The 22,420-nt window shown below is 42.5% G+C and overlaps 1 protein-coding gene across 3 annotated transcripts in view; it reads left to right on the forward strand.

Annotated features, from left to right (window-relative positions):
* Positions 1-22,420, forward strand: part of SMARCA1 (SNF2 related chromatin remodeling ATPase 1) — a 74,372-nt gene that overhangs the window by 31,022 nt on the left and 20,930 nt on the right. For all 3 annotated transcript variants that reach the window (XR_014713168.1, XM_084640290.1, XM_084640291.1), the window contains exons 10-18: positions 3,501-3,610; positions 4,592-4,818; positions 6,129-6,250; positions 9,942-10,094; positions 12,048-12,180; positions 12,742-12,890; positions 13,736-13,855; positions 20,241-20,351; positions 20,506-20,619. Coding sequence is in view for 2 of the 3 variants with exons in the window: in XM_084640290.1 (XP_084496416.1) it covers positions 3,501-3,610; positions 4,592-4,818; positions 6,129-6,250; positions 9,942-10,094; positions 12,048-12,180; positions 12,742-12,890; positions 13,736-13,855; positions 20,241-20,351; positions 20,506-20,619 (1,239 nt within the window). In the remaining variant the exon portion in view is untranslated. The remainder of the gene's footprint in view (positions 1-3,500; positions 3,611-4,591; positions 4,819-6,128; positions 6,251-9,941; positions 10,095-12,047; positions 12,181-12,741; positions 12,891-13,735; positions 13,856-20,240; positions 20,352-20,505; positions 20,620-22,420) is intronic.

A 22,420-nucleotide genomic window follows, 5' to 3' on the forward strand; every position in this document is an offset into this window, starting at 1 on the left:
TTCATCGGCCACTTTCCTGTACTCTGCCATTGTGTCCCTCCACGCATTCTGCTGAGCTCTGTCAGTGCTGGGCAACTGCATGAGCTCAGAGAACATTTCATTGCGTGTGTGGTTTTTTTGCTGCCTTATCTGAGATAGCCTTTGGGATGGAGGCTTGAAACATTTGCAGCTGCTGGAGGAAAAAAAGGGAGTGAAGTATTTAAAAAGATATGTTTTACAGAACAATGGCTATACTCCTTCATGGTGAACAGCACTATTCACATTACATAGCACGTGTGATTTTGTTACAAGGTCGCATTTTGCATCTTACATTAAATGCCTGTGGCTTTGGTGTTAGAGATCACACACGCAGTGCCGGGCAACAGAATTCGGCTTGCAGGCTGCCATGATAAGCCATAGTCTTTCGGCTTCTGCAACCTTCATAACAGGAGTGCCCTCCTCTCCCATACTAAGCAAAGCACGTTGAGTTGGCCATTCAGTGCTGCGGGTTTCCTGTTAACGTGCAGCAGCAGAAACCAAAGTAACCCCCCCAATTCTCTGGGATGATCGCTTTACCCCTCCCCGCTATCCCCGCTAGCCAAACACAAACAGCTCAGTGCCATTCCCCCCCCGCCCCGTGGTTAACTGCGGGGAGGATTTCTTTTCAGCCACAGGCAAACAGCCCAGTAGGAATGGCCACCTCTGAATCTCTCCTTAATTAAATTCCCCTATTTCAATCAGGTTACCATGAACGATATCACTCTCCTGAAGAGAACAGAGAGAGATAAAGAATGGGTGTTGCTTGAATGCCAGCAAACACCAGCACCGTACGCTGCCAGGCTTTGTCATGCAATGATACCAGATTACTTGCTACTAGCATGGTGTGGTAAAGTGTCCTACCATGGAGGACGGAATAAGGCTGCTCTTCCCAGAAACCTTCTGCAAAGGCTTTTAGAGTACCTCCAGAAGAGCTTCATGGAGATGTCCCTAGAGGATTTCTGCTCCATTCCCATGTCTAGTTGGCAGCCGGTATCAAGTGGAGTGCCCCAAGGGTCGGTCCTGGGGCCGGTTTTGTTCAATATCTTCATAAACGATCTGGAGGATGGTGTGGATTGCACCCTCAGCGAGTTTGCAGATGACACTAAACTGGGAGGAGAGGTAGATCCGCTGGAGGGTAGGGATAGGATACAGAGGGACTTAGACAAATTGGAGGATTGGGCCAAAAGAAATCTGATGAGGTTCAACAAGGACAAGTGCAGAGTCCTGCACTTAGGACGGAAGAATCCCATGCACCGCTACAGACTAGGGACTGAATGGCTCGGCAGCAGTTCTGCAGAAAAGGACCTAGGGGTTACAGTGGACGAGAAGTTGCATATGAGTCAACAGTGTGCCCTTGTTGCCAAGAAGGCCAATGGCATTTTGGGATGTATAAGTAGGGGCATTGCCAGCAGATCGAGGGACGTGATCGTTCCCCTCTATTTGACACTGGTGAGGCCTCATCTGGAGTACTGTGTCCAGTTTTGGGCCCCACACTACAAGAAGGATGTGGAAAAATTGGAAAGAGTCCAGCGGAGGGCAACAAAAATGATTAGGGGACTGGAACACATGAGTTATGAGGAGAGGCTGAGGGAACTGGGATTATTTAGTCTGCGGAAGAGAAGAATGAGGGGGGATTTTGATAGCTGCTTTCACCTACCTGAAAGGGGGTTCCAAAGAGGATGGCTCTAGACTGTTCTCAGTGGTAGCAGATGACAGAACAAGGAGTAATGGTCTCAAGTTTGCAGTGGGGGAGGTTTAGGTTGGATATTAGGAAAAACTTTTTCACTAGGAGGGTGGTGAAACACTGGAATGCGTTACCTAGGGAGGTGGTGGAATCTCCTTCCTTAGAAGTTTTTAAGGTCAGGCTTGACAAAGCCCTGGCTGGGATGATTTAGTTGGGGATTGGCCCTGCTTTGAGCAGGGGGTTGGACTAGATGATTTCCTGAGGTCCCTTCCAACCCTGATATTCTATGACATGTTAAGACTTTTCCAGTATCTGTACTGGCCACGAATGCATCCCAAGTCCTCAGGGCTACTTAATAATTAAAAAACGCTTGCTTTTATAACATGTATTATATTTAAAAAGGTACACTCACCAGAGGTCCCTTTTCCGGCTTCGTTGGGTTGCGAGGGTATTTCAGTCAGGGTGATAAAAACATCCTGGCTGTCGGGGAGAAAGGTGTGCTGTGTGCTCTCCTCAAGCTTGTCCTCCTCCTCATCTTTCCTGTCCACAAAATCTTCAGGCATGGTGGAGAGTACCCCATCATCGGAGTCCACAGACAGGGGTGGGGTAGTGGTGGCGGCCCCCCATAGGATTGCATGCAGCTCAGCGTAGAAGCAGCATGTCTGGGGCTCTGTCCCGGAGCGTTCGTTTGATTCTTTGGTTTTCTGGTATGCTTTTCTGGGCTCCTTAAGTTTCACGTGGCACTGTGTTGCGCCCCTGCTGTAGTCTCTGTACCTCATGGCCTTGGAGATTTTTTTGAAATGTTTTGGCATTTCGTCTTTTGGAATGTAGTTCTGATAGCACGGATTCCTCTCCCCATACAGCGATCAGATCCAATACCTCCCGTTCGGTCCATGCTGGAGCTCTTTTTGATTCTGGGACTGCATGGTCACCTGTGCTGATGAGCTCGCCTGGCCAAACAGGAAATGAGATTCAAAAGTTCCTGGGGCTTTTCCTGTACACCTGGCCAGTGCATCCGAGTTCAGAGTGCTGTCCAGAGCGGTCACGTGCACTGTGGGATAGCTCCTGGAGGCCAATACCTTCGAATTGCATCCACATTAACCCTAATTCGAAAAGGCGATGTCGATTTCAGCGCGAATCCCCTCGTTGGGGAGGGGTACCGAAATGGGTTTTAAGAGTCTTTTATGTTGAAAAAAATGGCTTCGTTGTGTGGACGGGTGCAGGGTTAATTTGATCAACCAGACATAAACTCAATCAGACATAAACTCGTAGTGTAGACCAGGCCTAACAACTTGATCCAGAGAGGCCTATAGAAATGACTTTGATGTAGCTCTCTCTTCTGCTCAACAGCATTTCTTAAGACAGTTAGCACCTGTGCTTCTATACTTTGTGTGGTGATTAAGTTATCTCTGAAGATATAGGAGGGGTGGTTCCCACTTTGCTGCTCTGTGGAGAGATAGGACAGTCATCTGCCCTACATCAGCTGGCCTAAATGTCATAGGGAGCATGTAGGTGGCAGTTTTCTGAATAAGTACCTCTGGGAAAATCTACAGCACCCTTTCTAAAGTCCTTCCCACTCCCTGCATGAACTTAGCTAGCTGTTGGAACCCAGTGGACAGCTTAATTTTTTTACTCAGATGGAGGCTGCATCAGAGCCGGTCTGATGGGGTCACTGTGGGAGCAATATGAGTTGCTCAGAATTTGAGCTGAGCAAATGCTGCAGGATCAAGCCAATTAATCTCCCATTTGAAGCAGTCTTGTATTTATAAATAGTTTGCACAGACATCTTATTTTGTAGGTTTTGAAGCCTTTTTTGTTACGTCGTATAAAAGCTGAAGTAGAAAAGAGCTTGCCTCCGAAAAAGGAAGTAAAGATTTACCTTGGGCTCAGTAAAATGCAGAGAGAATGGTGAGTTATTTACGTTAATGTAAAATTGCTCTAAATTATAACTAATAATAGAGTACTTTATATCAGATTCAGTATATTTTTCTTTTATTTTTTATAGCCATGTCTCTACCACAGGTATGGTCAGCATATAAAGGGACTTGGTTAATTAGAAAAGCACATTTCCACCAGAAATATTTGTATCTGCTAGTTAAAAAAACCCCCACAATATTACTGAAACTAAAAGGAACTAGAGAAAAAAATTTTTTTTTCTCTATTTTTGTCAAGGCTTTTTTTTTAAAAAAAAAAAACTTGTGCATTTAATAAAGTGTGTCTAGTCAGTTTCACTCTTTTGTTGATGCAGGGTGGGCTTATCTTAATTATGTGCTAACATGCTGACTTGATTCTCCTGCCCTTCTTTTAGGGGGCAGCTTACATTAATGTTTTTCCCCAGTACCTGCCAAAAGTGCATTTACAGTAACAGGAGTAGAACTAGATCTAAAATAGAAACATGATGCAATTGTGCAGAGGTGTGAAATGGAGAAAGGGTTTTGGTTATTTTTTTTTTTTTTTTTTAAAAAGAACTTTTTCATCCATTTCTTTTTATGTAGCTTTCAAACATAGTGATGGGAAAACAGGAATTTCTCAAGATCAGACCCAGTTGTCCATCTAATCCAAAAGCTGACAGACAGTGGCCTTAACTGGATGCCTCAGAAGAAATGCAAGAAACCTCATGGCTAATAATTATGGAATAACCTGTTTGTATGGGGAACTTTTTTTAGTCAGATGTTGACTTACATACTGGAGCATAAGAATTTATGTCCCTTCTAATTTTTGTCAAATCCTACATAATGTAACAGTGGATGTTGTCATTATCCAGCTTAAAAAAAACCAACCAAACAAAAAAGCGTAGCAACCCCAGGACGTTTTAGAGATTTACTTGTGTTTTAAATGTGCACAAACTAGAGGCTGTAAACTTCTTATTTATTGCCTGTAAAACTTCAGGTATACAAGGATCCTGATGAAAGATATTGACATTCTAAATTCCGCTGGGAAAATGGATAAGATGCGGCTGTTGAATATTTTGATGCAGTTGCGAAAGTGCTGCAACCATCCATACCTATTTGATGGTGCTGAACCTGGACCTCCTTATACTACTGACATGCATCTTGTCAATAACAGTGGTAAAATGGTAGCTCTGGATAAACTGCTGGCAAAACTCAAAGAACAGGGTGAGTGGAAGCTATAGGACAATAGCTGTATGAATAGTATTAATAACAAATAAAATGGCTCAGTTTAAAAATCATTCCCACTTACAAAGTCGTATTTGTTACAAACTAAAAGGGTTTTGTGGACTTTCTAAGTGGCAGGCAAGGCATAGAGGAAGGGAGAACTTCACAGTTAGGAAATGATGAAGAGGGGTAAGATGGGAGGGAAAGAAATGAAAATAGTTAAGAAAATTAAGAGTGGAATAGGAAGCCATGAAGAGCCGGGCAGTTTGGGAGATGAGAAGGGGATATGTCGGGAGAGACCAGACTTTCTGACCACCTGTCAGGTTAATGTTTGATATGGCTTGTAGGCCAATAGGCTTCCATGGGAGTTGACAAGAATTGGAGAGCCAGGTCCTGTTCAGAGTGCTGGTTTTTGTGGTTGCATAGACTGGCTGGAGTCATAGTAGGCTTGAATAAACTTTTGTATATTAGATTTTGTTCAAGCTCCAAACATAATGGGTCTCTTCCACCACTGCTTTTACATATATTGACAATGGAATTTTGTGTGCTGTTGTGCTGTATGTTTTTGCTGCCTGATATTTTTCTGATTAAAAAACATCACTTAACTGATGGAATGTCGGTACAATATGTGGGGCAGAGAATGCAGAATTTAATGGATTTTAAGTTTTTGGTAGAAGCCCTATTTAAAAAAACCCAAACAAACCGTAAATTCACCACAGTGCATACATGGGAGGGGGACTAGTAATCTCCATCTTTTTTTGAAAAATGGTTCTTGTATGGGGGATCTAGTGTTTCTGTTACAGTCTTTAAGAATAAAGAAAAGGAGTACTTGTGGCACCTTAGAGACTAACCAATTTATTTGAGCATGAGCTTTCATGAGCTACAGCTCACTTCATTGAGCTGTAGCTCATGAAAGCTCATGCTCAAATAAATTGGTTAGTCTCTAAGGTGCCACAAGTACTCCTTTTCTTTTTGCGAATACAGACTAACACGGCTGTTACTCTGAAACCAGTCTTTAAGAATGTTCTTTCATTTCTTCAGTTGCTATCTGGATACTGTTGTATAAATGTAAAAATGACCCTTATTGAAAAAATTGCATAATAGGAGTTTAAAATCAATTATTGAAAAATAAACTTACCAAAAAAAAAATAGAACCGTTTGAATAAACTGATCATCAGTTAGGGAGGAATATTATGTAAACCTGGTACTGTATTTCACATTAATTCTTTCTGTGCACTTAACCTATTCCTGTTTGGTTCTGTGATAAGATTTATATTAAAATTACTTTGTTTTCTGTACCAATCTGTCAGGCTCCAGAGTTCTCATTTTTAGCCAGATGACCCGCTTACTGGATATTTTGGAGGATTATTGCATGTGGCGTGGTTATGAGTACTGCCGACTAGATGGACAGACGCCTCATGAAGAAAGAGAGGTGAGATGTGTTAGCAAGGACTGCTTCATTATTTAAGCTAGTTATTTAGAGTTGGGCAAACCCTGTCATTGGATACCTGCATGCAATTTGAAAGTAAAGTCTCTAGATTTGCCTAAGGACAAACGTAAGGTCTGCTACAGTACTATTAACTCTTTTTTTTTTTTTTTTTTTGGAAAATCTGAGGAAATATTAATATACTCTGAATATGTTTAACTTTTAGAAAAATAGAAAAGTGGGCTGAAAATGAATAGGTAACCTGATGTACATACTTACAATAATTGGTTGGGAATGTAGGAATTGGTAAGGGAATCGTCAAAAAGAAAAGGAGTACTTGTGGCACCTTAGAGACTAACCAATTTATTTGAGCATGAGCTTTCGTGAGCTACAGCTCACTTCATCGGATGCATACCGTGGAAACTGCAGCAGACATTATATACACACAGAGCTCATGAAACAATATCTCCTCCCACCCCACTCTCCTGCTGGTAATAGCTTATCTAAAGTGATCATCAAGTTGGGCCATTTCCAGCACAAATCCAGGTTTTCTCACCCTCCACCGCCCCACACATAAACTCACTCTCCTGCTGGTAATAGCCCATCCAAAGTGACAACTCTCTTCACAATGTGCATGATAATCAAGGTGGGCCATTTCCTGCATAAATCCAGGTTCTCTCACCCCCTCACCCCCCTCCAAAAACCACACACACAAACTCACTCTCCTGCTGGTAATAGCTCATCCAAAGTGACCACTCTCCCTACAATGTGTATGATAATCAAGGTGGGCCATTTCCAGCACAAATCCAGGTTTTCTCACCCCCCCACCCCCATATACACACAAACTCACTCTCCTGCTTGCAATAGCTCATCCAAACTGACCACTCTCCAAGTTTAAATCCAAGTTAAACCAGAACGTCTGGGGGGGGGTAGGAAAAAACAAGGGGAAATAGGCTACCTTGCATAATGACTTAGCCACTCCCAGTCTCTATTTAAGCCTAAATTAATAGTATCCAATTTGCAAATGAATTCCAATTCAGCAGTTTCTCGCTGGAGTCTGGATTTGAAGTTTTTTTGTTTTAAGATAGCGACCTTTACTTCTGTGATTGCGTGACCAGAGAGATTGAAGTGTTCTCCGACTGCTTTATGAATGTTATAATTCTTGACATCTGATTTGTGTCCATTTATTCTTTTACGTAGAGACTGTCCAGTTTGACCAATGTACATGGCAGAGGGGCATTGCTGGCACATGATGGCATATATCACATTGGTGGATGTGCAGGTGAACGAGCATCTGATAGTGTGGCTGATGTTATTAGGCCCTGTGATGGTGTCCCCTGAATAGATATGTGGGCACAGTTGGCAACGGGCTTTGTTGCAAGGATAAGTTCCTGGGTTAGTGGTTCTGTTGTGTGGTATGTGGTTGTTGGTGAGTATTTGCTTCAGGTTGCGGGGCTGTCTGTTGGCAAGGACTGGCCTGTCTCCCAAGATTTGTGAGAGTGTTGGGTCATCCTTTAGGATAGGTTGTAGAACCTTAATAATGCGTTGGAGGGGTTTTAGTTGGGCTGAAGGTGACGGCTAGTGGTGTTCTGTTATTTTCTTTGTTAGGCCTGTCCTGTAGTAGGTGACTTCTGGGAACTCTTCTGGCTCTATCAATCTGTTTCTTCACTTCCGCAGGTGGGTATTGTAGTTGTAAGAAAGCTTGACAGAGATCTTGTAGGTGTTTGTCTCTGTCTGAGGGGTTGGAGCAAATGCGGTTGTATCGCAGAGCTTGGCTGTAGACGATGGATCGTGTGGTGTGGTCAGGGTGAAAGCTGGAGGCATGTAAGTAGGAATAGCGGTCAGTAGGTTTCCGGTATAGGGTCGTGTTTATGTGACCATTGTTTATTAGCACTGTAGTGTCCAGGAAGTGGATCTCTTGTGTGGACTGGACCAGGCTGAGGTTGATGGTGGGATGGAAATTGTTGAAATCATGGTGGAATTCCTCAAGGGCTTCTTTTCCATGGGTCCAGATGATGAAGATGTCATCAATATAGCGCAAGTAGAGTAGGGGCTTTAGGGGATGAGAGCTGAGGAAGCGTTGTTCTAAATCAGCCATAAAAATGTTGGCATACTGTGGGGCCATGCGGGTACCCGTAGCAGTGCCGCTGATCTGAAGGTATACATTGTTCCCAAATGTAAGATAGTTATGGGTAAGGACAAAGTCACAAAGTTCAGCCACCAGGTTAGCCGTAACATTATCGGGGATAGTGTTCTTGACGGCTTGTAGTCCATCTTTGTGTGGAATGTTGGTGTAGAGGGCTTCTACATCCATAGTGGCCAGGATGGTGTTATCAGGAAGATCGCTGATGGATTGAAGTTTCCTCAGGAAGTCAGTGGTGTCTCAAAGGTAGCTGGGAGTGCTGGTAGCGTAGGGCCTGAGGAGGGAGTCTACATAGCCAGACAATCCTGCTGTCAGGGTGCCAATGCCTGAGATGATGGGGCGCCCAGGATTTCCAGGTTTATGGATCTTGGGTAGTAGATAGAATATCCCAGGTCGGGGTTCCAGGGGTGTGTCTCCAGACTCCAGCGAGAAACTGCTGAATTGGAATTCATTTGCAAATTGGATACTATTAATTTAGGCTTAAATAGAGACTGGGAGTGGCTAAAGTCATTATGCAAGGTAGCCTATTTCCTCTTGTTTTTTCCTACCCCCCCCCCCAGACGTTCTGGTTTAACTTGGATTTAAACTTGGAGAGTGGTCAGTTTGGATGAGCTATTGCCAGCAGGAGAGTGAGTTTGTGTGTGTGTGTGTGTGTCCCGGGAAAAAAAAAGGGGGGGGTTGGGGGGGGTGAGAGAGCCTGGATTTGTGCTGGAAATGGCCCACCTTGATTACCATGCACATTGTAGGGAGAGTGGTCATTTTGGATGAGCTATTACCAACAGGAGAGTGAGTTTGTGTGTGTGGTTTTTGGAGGGGGGTGAGGGGGTGAGAGAACCTGGATTTATGCAGGAAATGGCCCACCTTGATTATCATGCACATTGTGAAGAGAGTTGTCACTTTGGATGGGCTATTACCAGCAGGAGAGTGAGTTTATGTGTGGGGCGGTGGAGGGTGAGAAAACCTGGATTTGTGCTGGAAATGGCCCAACTTGATGATCACTTTAGATAAGCTATTACCAGCAGGAGAGTGGGGTGGGAGGAGGTATTGTTTCATGATCTCTGTGTGTATATAATGTCTGCTGCAGTTTCCACGGTATGCATCCGATGAAGTGAGCTGTAGCTCACAAAAGCTCATGCTCAAATAAATTGGTTAGTCTCTAAGGTGCCACAAGTACTCCTTTTCTTTTTGCGAATACAGACTAACACGGCTGTTACTCTGAAACCTGTCATAAAGGGAATCTTATAATTTTACAGTATGCAGTAGGCTATTGTGGCTGTGCAGAGCCCTGCTGACTTTTCAGGCTCCATCTGTGTGTAGTGGTGTGCTTGTCTATTGTAAATTGCAAGGTCAGGGCCACAGTGTAGGACTTGTGGGGCTTTACTTTTTTATGATGATGAAACATTTCATTATATTGACTGAGAAATTATTTGGCTTGCCTATGCAAACCTGGCCTTTTAAAGTTGTTGGTATAGTATATAGACACCAAAGAAAGTCACTAATAAAATCATTTATTTGAGGATTCTGCTATCTTAATGAGTTTCTATTTTCTTTTAGGAAGCAATAGACACCTTTAATGCTCCCAACAGTAGCAAATTCATTTTTATGCTCAGTACCAGGGCAGGAGGTCTGGGGATTAATCTGGCAACTGCTGATGTGGTTATTCTCTATGATTCAGACTGGAATCCACAAGTGGATCTGCAGGCTATGGTGAGTAATCTTTTAATGCATCCCAAGGTCCCTGTCCCCGTTCCCCCGCCCAGTTATCCATATAAAATAATACATATGATAGAACTCAAAGGCTTATGAAGGAATATAGTGGTAGTACTTTTCCAGCGTTACAGATTTGTTAAAGTGGATTAAAGGGGGGGTTGGGGGGGAAGAAAAGCAAGTTCCATGTTGAGTCATGCCATTTTCAAGTATCTGTTAACAAAAGGGAGGGGGAACCCTTAAATCCTCATTCTGGTTCGAAAGTGTAGTTTTGGAAAAATAATCTTCTCCTGTAAAAATGGCTATTTGCAGAGTTTTCCGCTTTAGTATTTATAGATAATTCCAAAAAGTGTGCAGTTTGATGAAAATGTTGTTGAAACCTGAATTATGGAAGAAATGGCAAATTCCTTGCCCCCCAAAAATACCCATCTAAGAAAAAATACTGAAATTGTATCTCGTAAATTACTTTCCTCACCATAGTACAGCAGTATTATTTTGCCACACAAACACTGACAATAGTCATTCCAGTAAATGCAAAATTCGATGACTGTAAAAACACTTCTCCATAAAGGATGAAAGGCATATACAATTTTAGGGGCAGATTGTCTTTGAGCCACATCAGAAGAGGCTTAGCCAGAATTCTGACTTGTGTTCCAGGAAAATCACGTGCTGGACCAACATCTCCGCCACCTTTTTACAGGGTGCAGTGAAGCATTTACCTCTGTTCTAGGACAGCACGGCCTCTTTTTGCCCTTCCTGGGAACGTAGTACTATAGGTGCACTAGGCTAGGGTAGTTCCGCTATTACCCAGTTGGGTTGTGCCCCACCCCTGTATAGGGACACAAAGATATCCAGGAATAATCTTATCAGTGGAAAAAAGATCAAGCCTGATCTTAAAAAAAAGTTATCCTCTTTTGGGTGATATATTACAACCAAGGCCTCTAGTTTGTTTCACATGGAAGTTAAAGATCAAATAGCGCTGTCTATATGATTTTGTTTTGGTGTTCTTAATGAAAATATCTTTTTCACCATGTTGTTGTGAAGCATGTTGACTACTACATTGTGCTGCAGATGTAGGCTAAATTTCTGTGGTGCAACGTGTGCATTGTTTGTGAGGTATTCTGAGATTTTTTTTTTTAGGAAGAAGGCTGCTATATTAGTATTATGCAGGACAGCATAAGAGCTGGAGATGGAGGCATTAAAAGGAATCAAATGTAAAATATTACAGTGGAACAAAGAATTATTATGTTAGTCTATCGTAGGTATTTGTAAGTTCTCTAATCACTCTACTATTTAACCACAAGAAGAAAAACCATGTCTAAATCTCTCTGGCATTGGGAGTTGGGATTTGCCATTTTTCTATTGTATTGTATGATGCTCTAATTTATTATTTATTACAACCCTTTTCTGCATTTGGGGAAAAAATAAAAAAATATTGAACAGCTCCCAGTATCAGGGATTTAGTGTAACACAATCCAGAATTCTTGTACCAATGACTTATGGACCATTAGAAAGCAGATTTTTTTAAAATCGAACAGAAGAATAAATTCCTTCATATTTGTTTTCTTGTCGTATTTGTTTGTGGTGTGTAAATTTTCTCTATTGAATCACCACAATATTTGCTAGATTAGATACAATACAATACTCAGTTACGCTGATTGAAATCAGAATTACTCTGGATTTACGTTCATTTGCTCTAGATTTACACTGGTGTATCTGAGATCAGTCAGAATCTTTCCCAGTATGTAGAAATATTACAGTAATAGTGCTTTTAAAAAAAAATCAGTTGTGTAAACATAATACTTATTCAATAGTAAGTAGGAAGCCAAGAAAATAATCTAGAATAATTTGAAGTTAGACAGTTTCTTCTGGTGCTTGTGCTAAGATATTTCAGCCAAATTGCTGCTATGTTTCTGTTACCTAAGAGGTTTTTTATTTTATTTTTTTGTTTAGGATCGTGCGCACCGTATTGGTCAAAAGAAGCCAGTTCGTGTATTCCGACTTATCACTGACAATACTGTTGAAGACAGGATTGTAGAAAGAGCTGAGATAAAACTGAGACTGGACTCTATAGTTATTCAGCAAGGTATCAAATACTGTATACACATCTGAGGACAGAATTTGGTTCTTTCACTTTGCACAGAGTTCACCATACAAAATGCAAGGCATTGAAGAATCAGGCCCGATGTCTGTAATAGTGGAATATTAATTGAACGTAAAATAGCAAGCATTCATTTAAAGTCCTGATTCTTCACTTCTTACTCAGATGGAGCTTTCTTTGACATTAATGGGAGTTTTGCCTGAGTAAAGAGTGCAGGACAGAGCACCTACTCCTAAGAAACTGAATTAGTAAAAGCAAAGTAGCTATTGAATGGTGCTTCTCTGAATATGCATGCTATAAAAAAAGATGTGTTCCATGACAGTTACAGTCAGTAGGTACTGTATTTATTTACATTTCTGTAATATATTGAACTGTAAAATTGCATTGCAATTTCAGTTGAAGCTCAGTGTGCGACTCCCCTGTCCTTCCTGTGTTGCTAAATGGGAAGCTGATCCTCACTAGATGGAAAGGGTGTTTCAGGTTGGGCTTGGCATGGGAAGGGTTAACCTTTTTGGTTTAAAGCATTCAATGTATTTCTGATGCTAGGAAGACTCATAGATCAGCAGTCTAACAAACTAGCAAAAGATGAAATGCTGCAGATGATCCGGCATGGAGCCACACATGTTTTTGCTTCCAAGGACAGTGAACTGACAGAGGAAGATATTACCACTATTTTGGAAAGAGGTGAAAAGAAGGTGAGAGCATAGTTTCATTTGGAATTTGGAACATAATTGTAAGAGAAAAGTGTTAGGAATCACCAAACCTGTTCAAAATTGTAAATTTTGTTTTGTTGCTCATCCACAAAAAAAAAAAAAAATCTGATAAAATTTGAATTTATTGAACTAGCAGCTATCTGCCGCTTCTCCTATATAATAGGAAACATCTTGGAAGGGAAAAAGCGATAGGTCTGTTTAGTTGTGCTCTCATTTCCTGCTTCTCAGTAAGTTACCTAAATATGTTACAATCTAATATTTCATAAGTTTTTATTTTTAAGGTCTCCCAAAAGCAGCAGTTATTTTTTTCAAGTCCAAATAAATTAATGTTAGTTTTAGCGCTGTTGTTTCATTAAATAAGCTTTTAGAAGTGAGTATTGTTAAACTTTTGGTCAGAAATCTTATGACAGTTTTTTAATAGATGTAAGAGCTTTTTGAAACTATATATGGCAGTAGGTAGCTTAGTGGGCTAATGAACAACCTTTTCAGCTCAGAAGAGTTGTACATAAATTTTGTTGAAATTATTTGGTACCAGCATAAAGTATAGGAGATGTTGGGGCACATCATAACAGCATACTAAACTTAGCTTAATAGGAAGTCTCAGTGCACGAGAGCAAAGGACTGGAATAAAATGTGTGCTTCAGATCCTAATGAAGGAGATGGTTACTTCTACTCATGAAAGATGAGTACTAATATGCATGAAAGTAAAAAAGAAGGGAGAAAACTTAACTGAGTGATGCTGATTTTTTTTTTAGAAACTTAACACAGAATTTAGAGTATCTCAGATGTGTTGATAAAGGTAACTTTATCTCTGTGCCTTATTTTAGACAGCTGAAATGAATGAACGTTTGCAAAAAATGGGAGAGAGCTCTTTAAGGAACTTCACTATGGACACAGAGATGAGTTTATACAACTTTGAAGGTGAAGATTATAGAGAAAAACAAAAGGTGACTTTGTGTTCTTGTACATGTAGCAATGTGTTTACTTTAATTACAATTGTGATGAGTGAATCAGATTTTCACAAGCATAAAAACATTTCATTGGGAGTCCCATAGCTGTAAATAAGAGGCTAGGAATTCACTTAAAATTTTTTACTTTGCTCTTCTAAAATTTTGCTTTATCTATGGTACTATTAAAAGTAAAAAAAATTGATCAGTTTCATCTATCAAAAAACTTACTCTTTACAAACATCCGTTGCAGAAGATGAAAGCTGCTATTGCCCAAATCTTGTAGATCTGACTAAGGCACAACTTCTATTATGCCTCATTCCTCTTGGAAGTCTTTGGAGTTACATTGGTTTTATTCCTGTGTAACTGAGATAAAAATTACACCCATTGACTTCAAAAGAACATGGGCCAGATTCTCCCGGGCATTAGGGTGGTTTTGCACCACTCCAGTGGTGTATAGGTTTCCGGCAACTGTTTAGCAGGCTACAAGAGGATCACCCCAGGATAAGGGTATTGTCCAGTGGTGTGTGCAGCTGCCACTTCCCTCCTTGTGGCTGGTGACCAAATTTTCCCTGCACCTCCACAAATCCCATCTGTTGTTAACAGCCTCTTAGGCATCCGGTGCAGGTTGGGTATGAGACTGAGGTGGCTTTGTGCCACCTTTGTGCCCCCTTACCAAATTTTGTTGAGTGCTCCTTAGCAGGAACCAAAAATAAGGGCCCTTGACTTATTTAAATTATGCTCCAAAGGAAATATATTTTTATAGCAAGGCAGTTTCTTCCCATGGTTGAATAATGTCATATATTTATTCTCACCTTTAAGCTTCCTTGCTTACCTTCAAATCCAAACAGTGGGGGTGGGGGAAACCATTTTGGAAATCTTTTCAGCATTATATTTTACTCCTGATAGTATCTTCTATTCTGAATTGGAACAAGGCAGCTCAACCAGTACCAATTGTGGTATTGATCTTGTAGAACCTGTTTGTATGATTACGGTTAATTCACCATTGTCAAAAACATTTGTTGCCAAAACTGGTGATTACTGAAGAGCTTGGCCATGATAGATATTTGGAGATATACACTAACAAATTCTTGAATGCAGCCTGAGGCTCTGGTACTGCAAAGATGTCGGTATAGGTAGAATCTTGCTTTCTCACAGAGCTTCATTGACGTTGGTGGAGCTTTGTAAAAGTGCAGGAGTCTGTCCAGGCAGATGTCATTGAAGGTTCAGAGCCTAAAATGGTAATTAATATTTCAGATCTCTTTGAAGCCGTGTTGACAACTTTTTGAAAATATGGTAGAAAAATGCACCTTGCTAATATAAGGTTCTGTCGTGCTCTCAGTTGCATATGCACTGGGGATAAATAACAATGTCTGCTGGAAAGTCCCTTAAAACTCACAGGGAGAGGAGCAAAGCCAGCACAACATTGTCACCTCTCTTCTCTATGTCCTGTGGTGTATCAGACAATAGTGGGTGGAGTTGAGCTGTAGCCTTAGTATATGGCATTATCTGCTGGATATCTGTGGTGTTTCTGGCAAATTTCCATTCAATAGCTACTACTGCTTAGAATATAGCATGTGCATGAGTAATGCTGCCAGAGGTAAGAGTAGGCCCAGAAGTAAAGCATAGGTACAGCCCTCCATGTAGATTTTTTTTAGCATATCTTGGCAGAGGTAGTGGTGGAATGAAGGGCCACATCCCTTGTCTTCTCCACATGGCTACTTACCTATTCTTCCCCACCTCCATATCCCTGTGAAATCCTCTTTGTATGTTTGTTTAAAATGCTTTCATCAGAATTTGTCTCTTAGGGTATGTCTACACTACGAAATTAGGTCGAATTTATAGAAGTCGGTTTTTTTGAAATCGGTTTTATATATTCGAGTGTGTGTGTCCCCACAGAAAATGCTCTAAGTGCATTAAGTGCATTAACTCGGCGGAGCGCTTCCACAGTACCGAGGCAAGCGTCGACTTCTGGAGCGTTGCACTGTGGGTAGCTATCCCACAGTTCCCGCAGTCTCCGCTGCCCATTGGAATTCTGGGTTGATATTCCAATGCCTGATGGGGCTAAAACATTGTCGCGGGTGGTTCTGGGTACATATCGTCAGGACCCCGTTCCCACCCTCCCTCCCCCCGTGAAAGCAAGGGCAGACAATCATTTCGCGCCTTTTTTGTCTGCTGCCAGCCAAAGATGTAAAGGATAGATGGAGTGGGTCAGAACAAGAAATAGACCAGATTTGTTTTGTACTCATTTTCCTCCTCCCCTGTCTAGATCACACTGCAGTCAGTCACAGAGAAGGCGCAGCGAGGTTAATCTAGCCATGTATCAATCAGAGGCCAGGCTAACCTCCTTGTTCCAATAACAACGATAACTTTGGTGCACCATTTCTTATTGGAACCCTCCGTGCAGTCCTGCCTGAAATACTCCTTGATGTACAGGCACACCCTTTGTTGATTTTAGCTCCCTGAAGCCAACCCTGTAAGCCGTGTCATCAGTCGCCCCTCCCTCCGTCAGAGCAACGGCAGACAATCGTTCCGCGCCTTCTTTCTGTGCGGACGCCATACCAAGGCAAGCATGGAGGCCGCTGAGCTCATTTTGGCAATTAGGAGCACATCAACCTCCACACGCATTATCCAGCAGTATATGCAGCACCAGAACATGGCAACGTGATACCGGGCGAGGAGGCGACGTCAGCGCGGTCCCGTGAGTGATCAGGACATGGACACAGATTTCTCTGAAAGCATGGGCCCTGCCAATGCATGCATCATGGTGCTAATAGGGCAGGTTCATGCTGTGGAACGCCGATTCTGGGCTCGGGAAACAAGCCCAGACTGGTGGGACCGCATAGTGTTGCAGGTCTGGGACGATTCCCAGTGGCTGCGAAACTTTCGCATGCGTAAGGGCACTTTCCTGGAACTTTGTGACTTGCTTTCCCCTGCCCTGAAGCGCATGAATACTAGGATGAGAGCAGCCCTCACAGTTGAGAAGCGAGTGGCGATAGCCCTGTGGAAGCTTGCAATGCCAGACAGCTACCGGTCAGTTGGGAATCAATTTGGAGTGGGCAAATCTACTGTGGGGGCTGCTGTGATGCAAGTAGCTCACGCAATCAAAGATCTGCTGATATCAAGGGTAGTGACCCTGGGAAATGTGCAGGTCATAGTGGATGGCTTTGCTGCAATGGGATTCCCTAACTGTGGTGGGGCTATAGACGGAACCCATATCCCTATCTTGGCACCAGAGCACCAAGCCGGCGAGTACATAAACCGCAAGGGGTACTTTTCGATAGTGCTGCAAGCTCTGGTGGATCACAAGGGACGTTTCACCAACATCAACGTGGGATGGCCGGGAAAGGTGCATGACGCTCGCATCTTCAGGAACTCTGGTCTGTTTCAAAAGCTGCAGGAAGGGACTTTCTTCCCAGACCAGAAAATAACTGTTGGGGATGTTGAAATGCCTATATGTATCCTTGGGGACCCAGCCTACCCCTTAATGCCATGGCTCATGAAGCTGTACACAGGCAGCCTGGACAGTGGTCAGGAGCTGTTCAACTACAGGCTGAGCAAGTGCAGAATGGTGGTAGAATGTGCATTTGGACGTTTAAAGGCGCGCTGGCGCAGTTTACTGACTCGCTTAGACCTCAGCGAAACCAATATTCCCACTGTTATTACTGCTTGCTGTGTGCTCCACAATATCTGTGAGAGTAAGGGGGAGACGTTTATGGCGGGGTGGGAGATTGAGGCAAATCGCCTGGCTGCTGGTTACGCGCAGCCAGACACCAGGGCGGTTAGAAGAGCTCAGGAGGGCGCGGTACGCATCAGAGAAGCTTTGAAAACCAGTTTCATGACTGGCCAGGCTACAGTGTGAAAGTTCTGTTTGTTTCTCCTTGATGAAACCCCCCGCCCCTTGGTTCACTCTACTTCCCTGTAAGCTAACCACCCTCCCCTCCTCCCTTTAATCACCGCTTGCAGAGGCAATAAAGTCATTGCTGCTTCACAGTCATGCATTCGTTATTCATTCATCACACAAATAGGGAGATGACTACCAAGGTATCCCAGGAGGGGTGGTGGAGGAGGGAAGGAAAATGCCACACAGCACTTTAAGCACAGCACTTTAAAAGTTTACAACTTTAAAATTTATTGAATGACAGCCTTCTTTTTTTTGGGCAATCCTCTGTTGTGGAGTGGCTGGTTGGCCGGAGGCCCCCCCACCGCGTTCTTGGGCGTCTGGGTGTGGAGGCTATGGAACTTGGGGAGGAGGGCGGTTGGTTACAGAGGGGCAGCAGTGGCAGTCTGTGCTCCAGCTGCCTTTGCTGCAGCTCAACCATACACTGGAGCATTCTGGTTTGGTCCTGCAGCAGCCTCAGCATTGAATCCTGCCTCCTCTCATCACGCTGCTGCCACATTTGAGCTTCAGCCCTGTCTTCAGCCCGCCACTTACTCTCTTCAGCCCGCCACTTACTCTCTTCAGCCCTCCACCTCTCCTCCCGGTCATTTTGTGCTTTCCTGCACTCTGACATTATTTGCCTCCACGCATTCGTCTGTGCTCTGTCAGTGTGGGAGGACAGCATGAGCTCGGAGAACATTTCATCTCGAGTGCGTTTTTTTTTCTTTCTAAGCTTCACTAGCCTCTGGGAAGGAGAAGATCCTGTGATCATTGAAACACATCCAGCTGGTGGAGAAAAAAAAAGGGACAGCGGTATTTAAAGAGACACATTTTATAAAACAGTGGCTACACTCTTTCAGGGTAAACCTTGCTGTTAACATTACATACATAGCACATGTGCTTTCGTTACAAGGTCGCATTTTGCCTCCTCCCACCGCGTGACTACCCCCTCAACCTTCCCCCCTCCCTGTGGCTAACAGCGGGGAACATTTCTGTTCAGCCACAGGCAAACAGCCCAGCAGGAATGGGCTATACTGAGTGTCCCTGAAGAAAAGCACCCTATTTCAACCAGGTGACCATGAATTATATCTCACTCTCCTGAGGATAACACAGAGAGAGAAAGAACGGATTTTGGTTGAATGCCAGCAAACATACACTGCAATTCTTTGTTCTACAGTGATTCCCGAGTATGTGTTACTGGCCTGGAGTGATAGTGTCCTACCATGAAGGACGAAATAAGGCTGCCCTCCCCAGAAACCTTTTGCAAAGGCTTTAGGACTACATCTAGGAGAACCGCAAATGCCAGGGCAAAGTAATCCTTTCACATGCTTGCTTTTAAACCATGTATAGCATTTTAAAAGGTACACTCACCAGAGGTCCCTTCTCCGCCTGCTGGGTCCAGGAGGCAGCCTTGGGTGGGTTCGGGGGGTACTGGCTCCAGGTCTAGGGTGAGAAACAGTTCCTGGCTGTCGGGAAAACCGGTTTCTCCGCTTGCTTGCTGTGAGCTATCTACAACCTCCTCCTCCTCCTCATCTTCTTCATCCCCAAAACCTGCTTCCGTATTGCCTCCATCTCCATTGAAGGAGTCAAACAACACGGCTGGGGTAGTGGTGGCTGAACCCCCTAAAATGGCATGCAGCTCATCATAGAAGCGGCATGTTTGGGGCTCTGACCCAGAGCGGCTGTTCGCCTCTCTGGTTTTCTGGTAGGCTTGCCTCAGCTCCTTCAGTTTCACGCGGCACTGCTTCGGGTCCCTGTTATGGCCTCTGTCCTTCATGCCCTGGGAGATTTTCACAAAGGTTTTGGCATTTCGAAAACTGGAACGGAGTTCTGATAGCACGGATTCCTCTCCCCAAACAGCGATCAGATCCCGTACCTCCCGTTCGGTCCATGCTGGAGCTCTTTTGCGATTCTGGGACTCCATCATGGTCACCTGTGCTGATGAGCTCTGCATGGTCACCTGCAGCTTGCCACGCTGGCCAAACAGGAAATGAGATTCAAAAGTTCGCGGTTCTTTTCCTGTCTACCTGGCCAGTGCATCTGAGTTGAGAGTGCTGTCCAGAGCGGTCAGAATGGAGCACTCTGGGATAGCTCCCGGAGGCCAATACCATCGAATTGTGTCCACAGTACCCCAAATTCGAGCTGGGAACGTCGATTTAAGCGCTAATCCACTTGTCAGGGGTGGAGTAAGGAAATCGATTTTAAGAGCCCTTTAAGTCGAAATAAAGGGCTTCACTGTGTGGACGGGTGCAGGTTTAAATCGATTTAACGTTGCTAAATTCGACCTAAAGTCCTAGTGTAGACCAGGGCTTAGTGATGAACCTTGTAGTAGCATGAATTCTGTTGAACCATAAGCTTTAACTAATGCTCACAATAGAAATACTTTTCATCTATCGGTGGACACTATCTTAATTAGTTCAACCCAAACTGACTAATTGCTTTTTTGTGATTTCAGAAAGATATTTGGAGTTATTTAAACTGTTTCATTTGTTTGTTTGTGTGTAGCTGAGTATGATGGAATGGATAGAGCCTCCAAAACGAGAGCGCAAAGCAAACTATGCAGTGGATGCATATTTTAGAGAAGCCCTGCGTGTTAGTGAACCAAAAGTTCCCAAGGTAAAAGAATATCGATTTTTAATCTGTACCACTCTTTTCAACTTGTAGTAAAATCAATATGTGTTTTACAGTGTAAAACGTTGCTACTGTATGGACAATGGAAACTGAAAGTAATAGAAAATTGTGTAACGGTAATATATATGTATTTTTAAAGGCTCCACGACCCCCCAAACAGCCAAACATTCAAGATTTCCAGTTTTTTCCACCACGATTGTTTGAGCTTCTGGAAAAAGAAATTCTTTATTATCGCAAGACTATAGGCTATAAGGTAATAATGACTTTTCTTTTATTTCAAATGAATTAAATATATTAGCATCAGTGTATCCAGATTTGTTGTAATAGTGAGAATTGCTAAATTTTTAAGGAAAATGAAAGTACTAAAGTCATGTTAATAGGTAATTTAGAGGCTTTCTAGCAATCTTGTATTTGTGTTGACTTGCTGTAGGTTTGATTACTCAGTATTTTCTTGGATCTCTTGTGATGTGGAGTTAACAAGATCCAGGAAACGTAACCAAGAGAACAGTCTCATGTTTTACAACAACAACAAAAAACCCATCCCACTTCATTAATACTAAGAAAAGACTAAAACAGACACCAACAATGTTGATTCCCCTAATTGAGCCCTAACAGCTGGATTCATGTCTAATGCAGGACTTTCACCTCCCCTATTCAGCTGCTGAATTCTCTTCTCTCTTACACTTGCACTAACTAGTTTATACTGATGTGACTCCGTTGACTTCAGTGGAGTTACTCTTTTATTTACACAGGTATAACTTAATGCAGAAATCAGGCCAGTTGTGACAAAATGAGACACACAGGAAAGAGATTTGTCCAGAAAAAGATAGTCGGAACATGAAATTATGAAGTGATCTAAAAAATGTAATGCAGGAGAAATCAGAAGATGGGATTACATAGCAACAAATATGATGTTGACATGACAAAGGCAAAATGATGTAGTATTGCCAAAACTTGGTTTTAATTAAAAAAATGTTTGAAGGGAGAGGGGAAGCTACTTAGGAGCAAAAAGTATGGAGGAAAATGTAGGACTAGTGTTCAATAAGGAGTGAGCACAATTAGAAGAGGAAAAGGTAATTTCCCAATGCATGTGCTTAACACTTTCAGCAAAAAGAATGAAAGAAGCATGAGGCTGGTGATATACGTATAAACTAGAACTAAAATATCAACTAGAGGCAGGTAAAAGAACACATAGGTAACTTAAATATATTTAAATCAGTAGCACTAGATTAAATTCATCTGAGTTCCTAAAGGAAGGAGGTGATACCACAGCCATTGGCAATCATTTTTGAGCACTCATGGAGAACAGGTGAAAGGCAAATGTAGTAACAGTTATTAAAGAAAAATGACGCTCCAGCAAAATACAAAGACTTAAAGGAGTTGTGTATATTAACCTTAACACTGGAAACGTACTAAAATTTGCCCTAACATTCCACTTACGAGGTAAAGAGGGCCTATAATATTGTATCTCCCTGAGTATATGATTTAAAAAAGGGGATACGATGCGAGTCTCCTCTAGAGTTTAAATAAAATTAAAAATACATTAGGTGGCATAGATTGTAAACTCTTTTTAGGGCAGCGACCATGTCATCTCGTTGTTGTGAAGTACCTACCACAGTTACACACAGTGTAAAATAAATAGCAATAATTAAAGTATTTTTATTTACTACTGACAGAGAGCAGTTTGCGGAGTTCTTAGCTAAAATGAGCCTAGCAATTTTAACAAATTAGAAACTTCCTAACCATGTGCTCATTATATAGTCAGCTTCAATTGCATTGTAGGTAAATATCAGTGTATCTCTTCAGTTTACTAAGCCTGATTGATGTCTCTCAAGATTAGTGGACCTCACAGTTTGAGAGACACTAACCACCTGGAGCACAATGGTATAACTATAGTGTTGGTTGCTTGAATGGGAGGGAAACGCATTGTCAGCTTTCTCTATTTAATAATAGACCTTACTGGAACAGGTCAGCGAAGATAGGTTGAGTCCTTTATCCTGTGTTCAGATTTAGCAGCCTATGTTGGACTCTTTAGAGTAAGGTGAGAAAACTAC

The sequence above is a fragment of the Lepidochelys olivacea genome (genome assembly GCF_965140295.1).
Source record: "Lepidochelys olivacea isolate rLepOli2 genome assembly, chromosome: 9".
NCBI lineage: Eukaryota > Metazoa > Chordata > Testudines > Cheloniidae > Lepidochelys > Lepidochelys olivacea.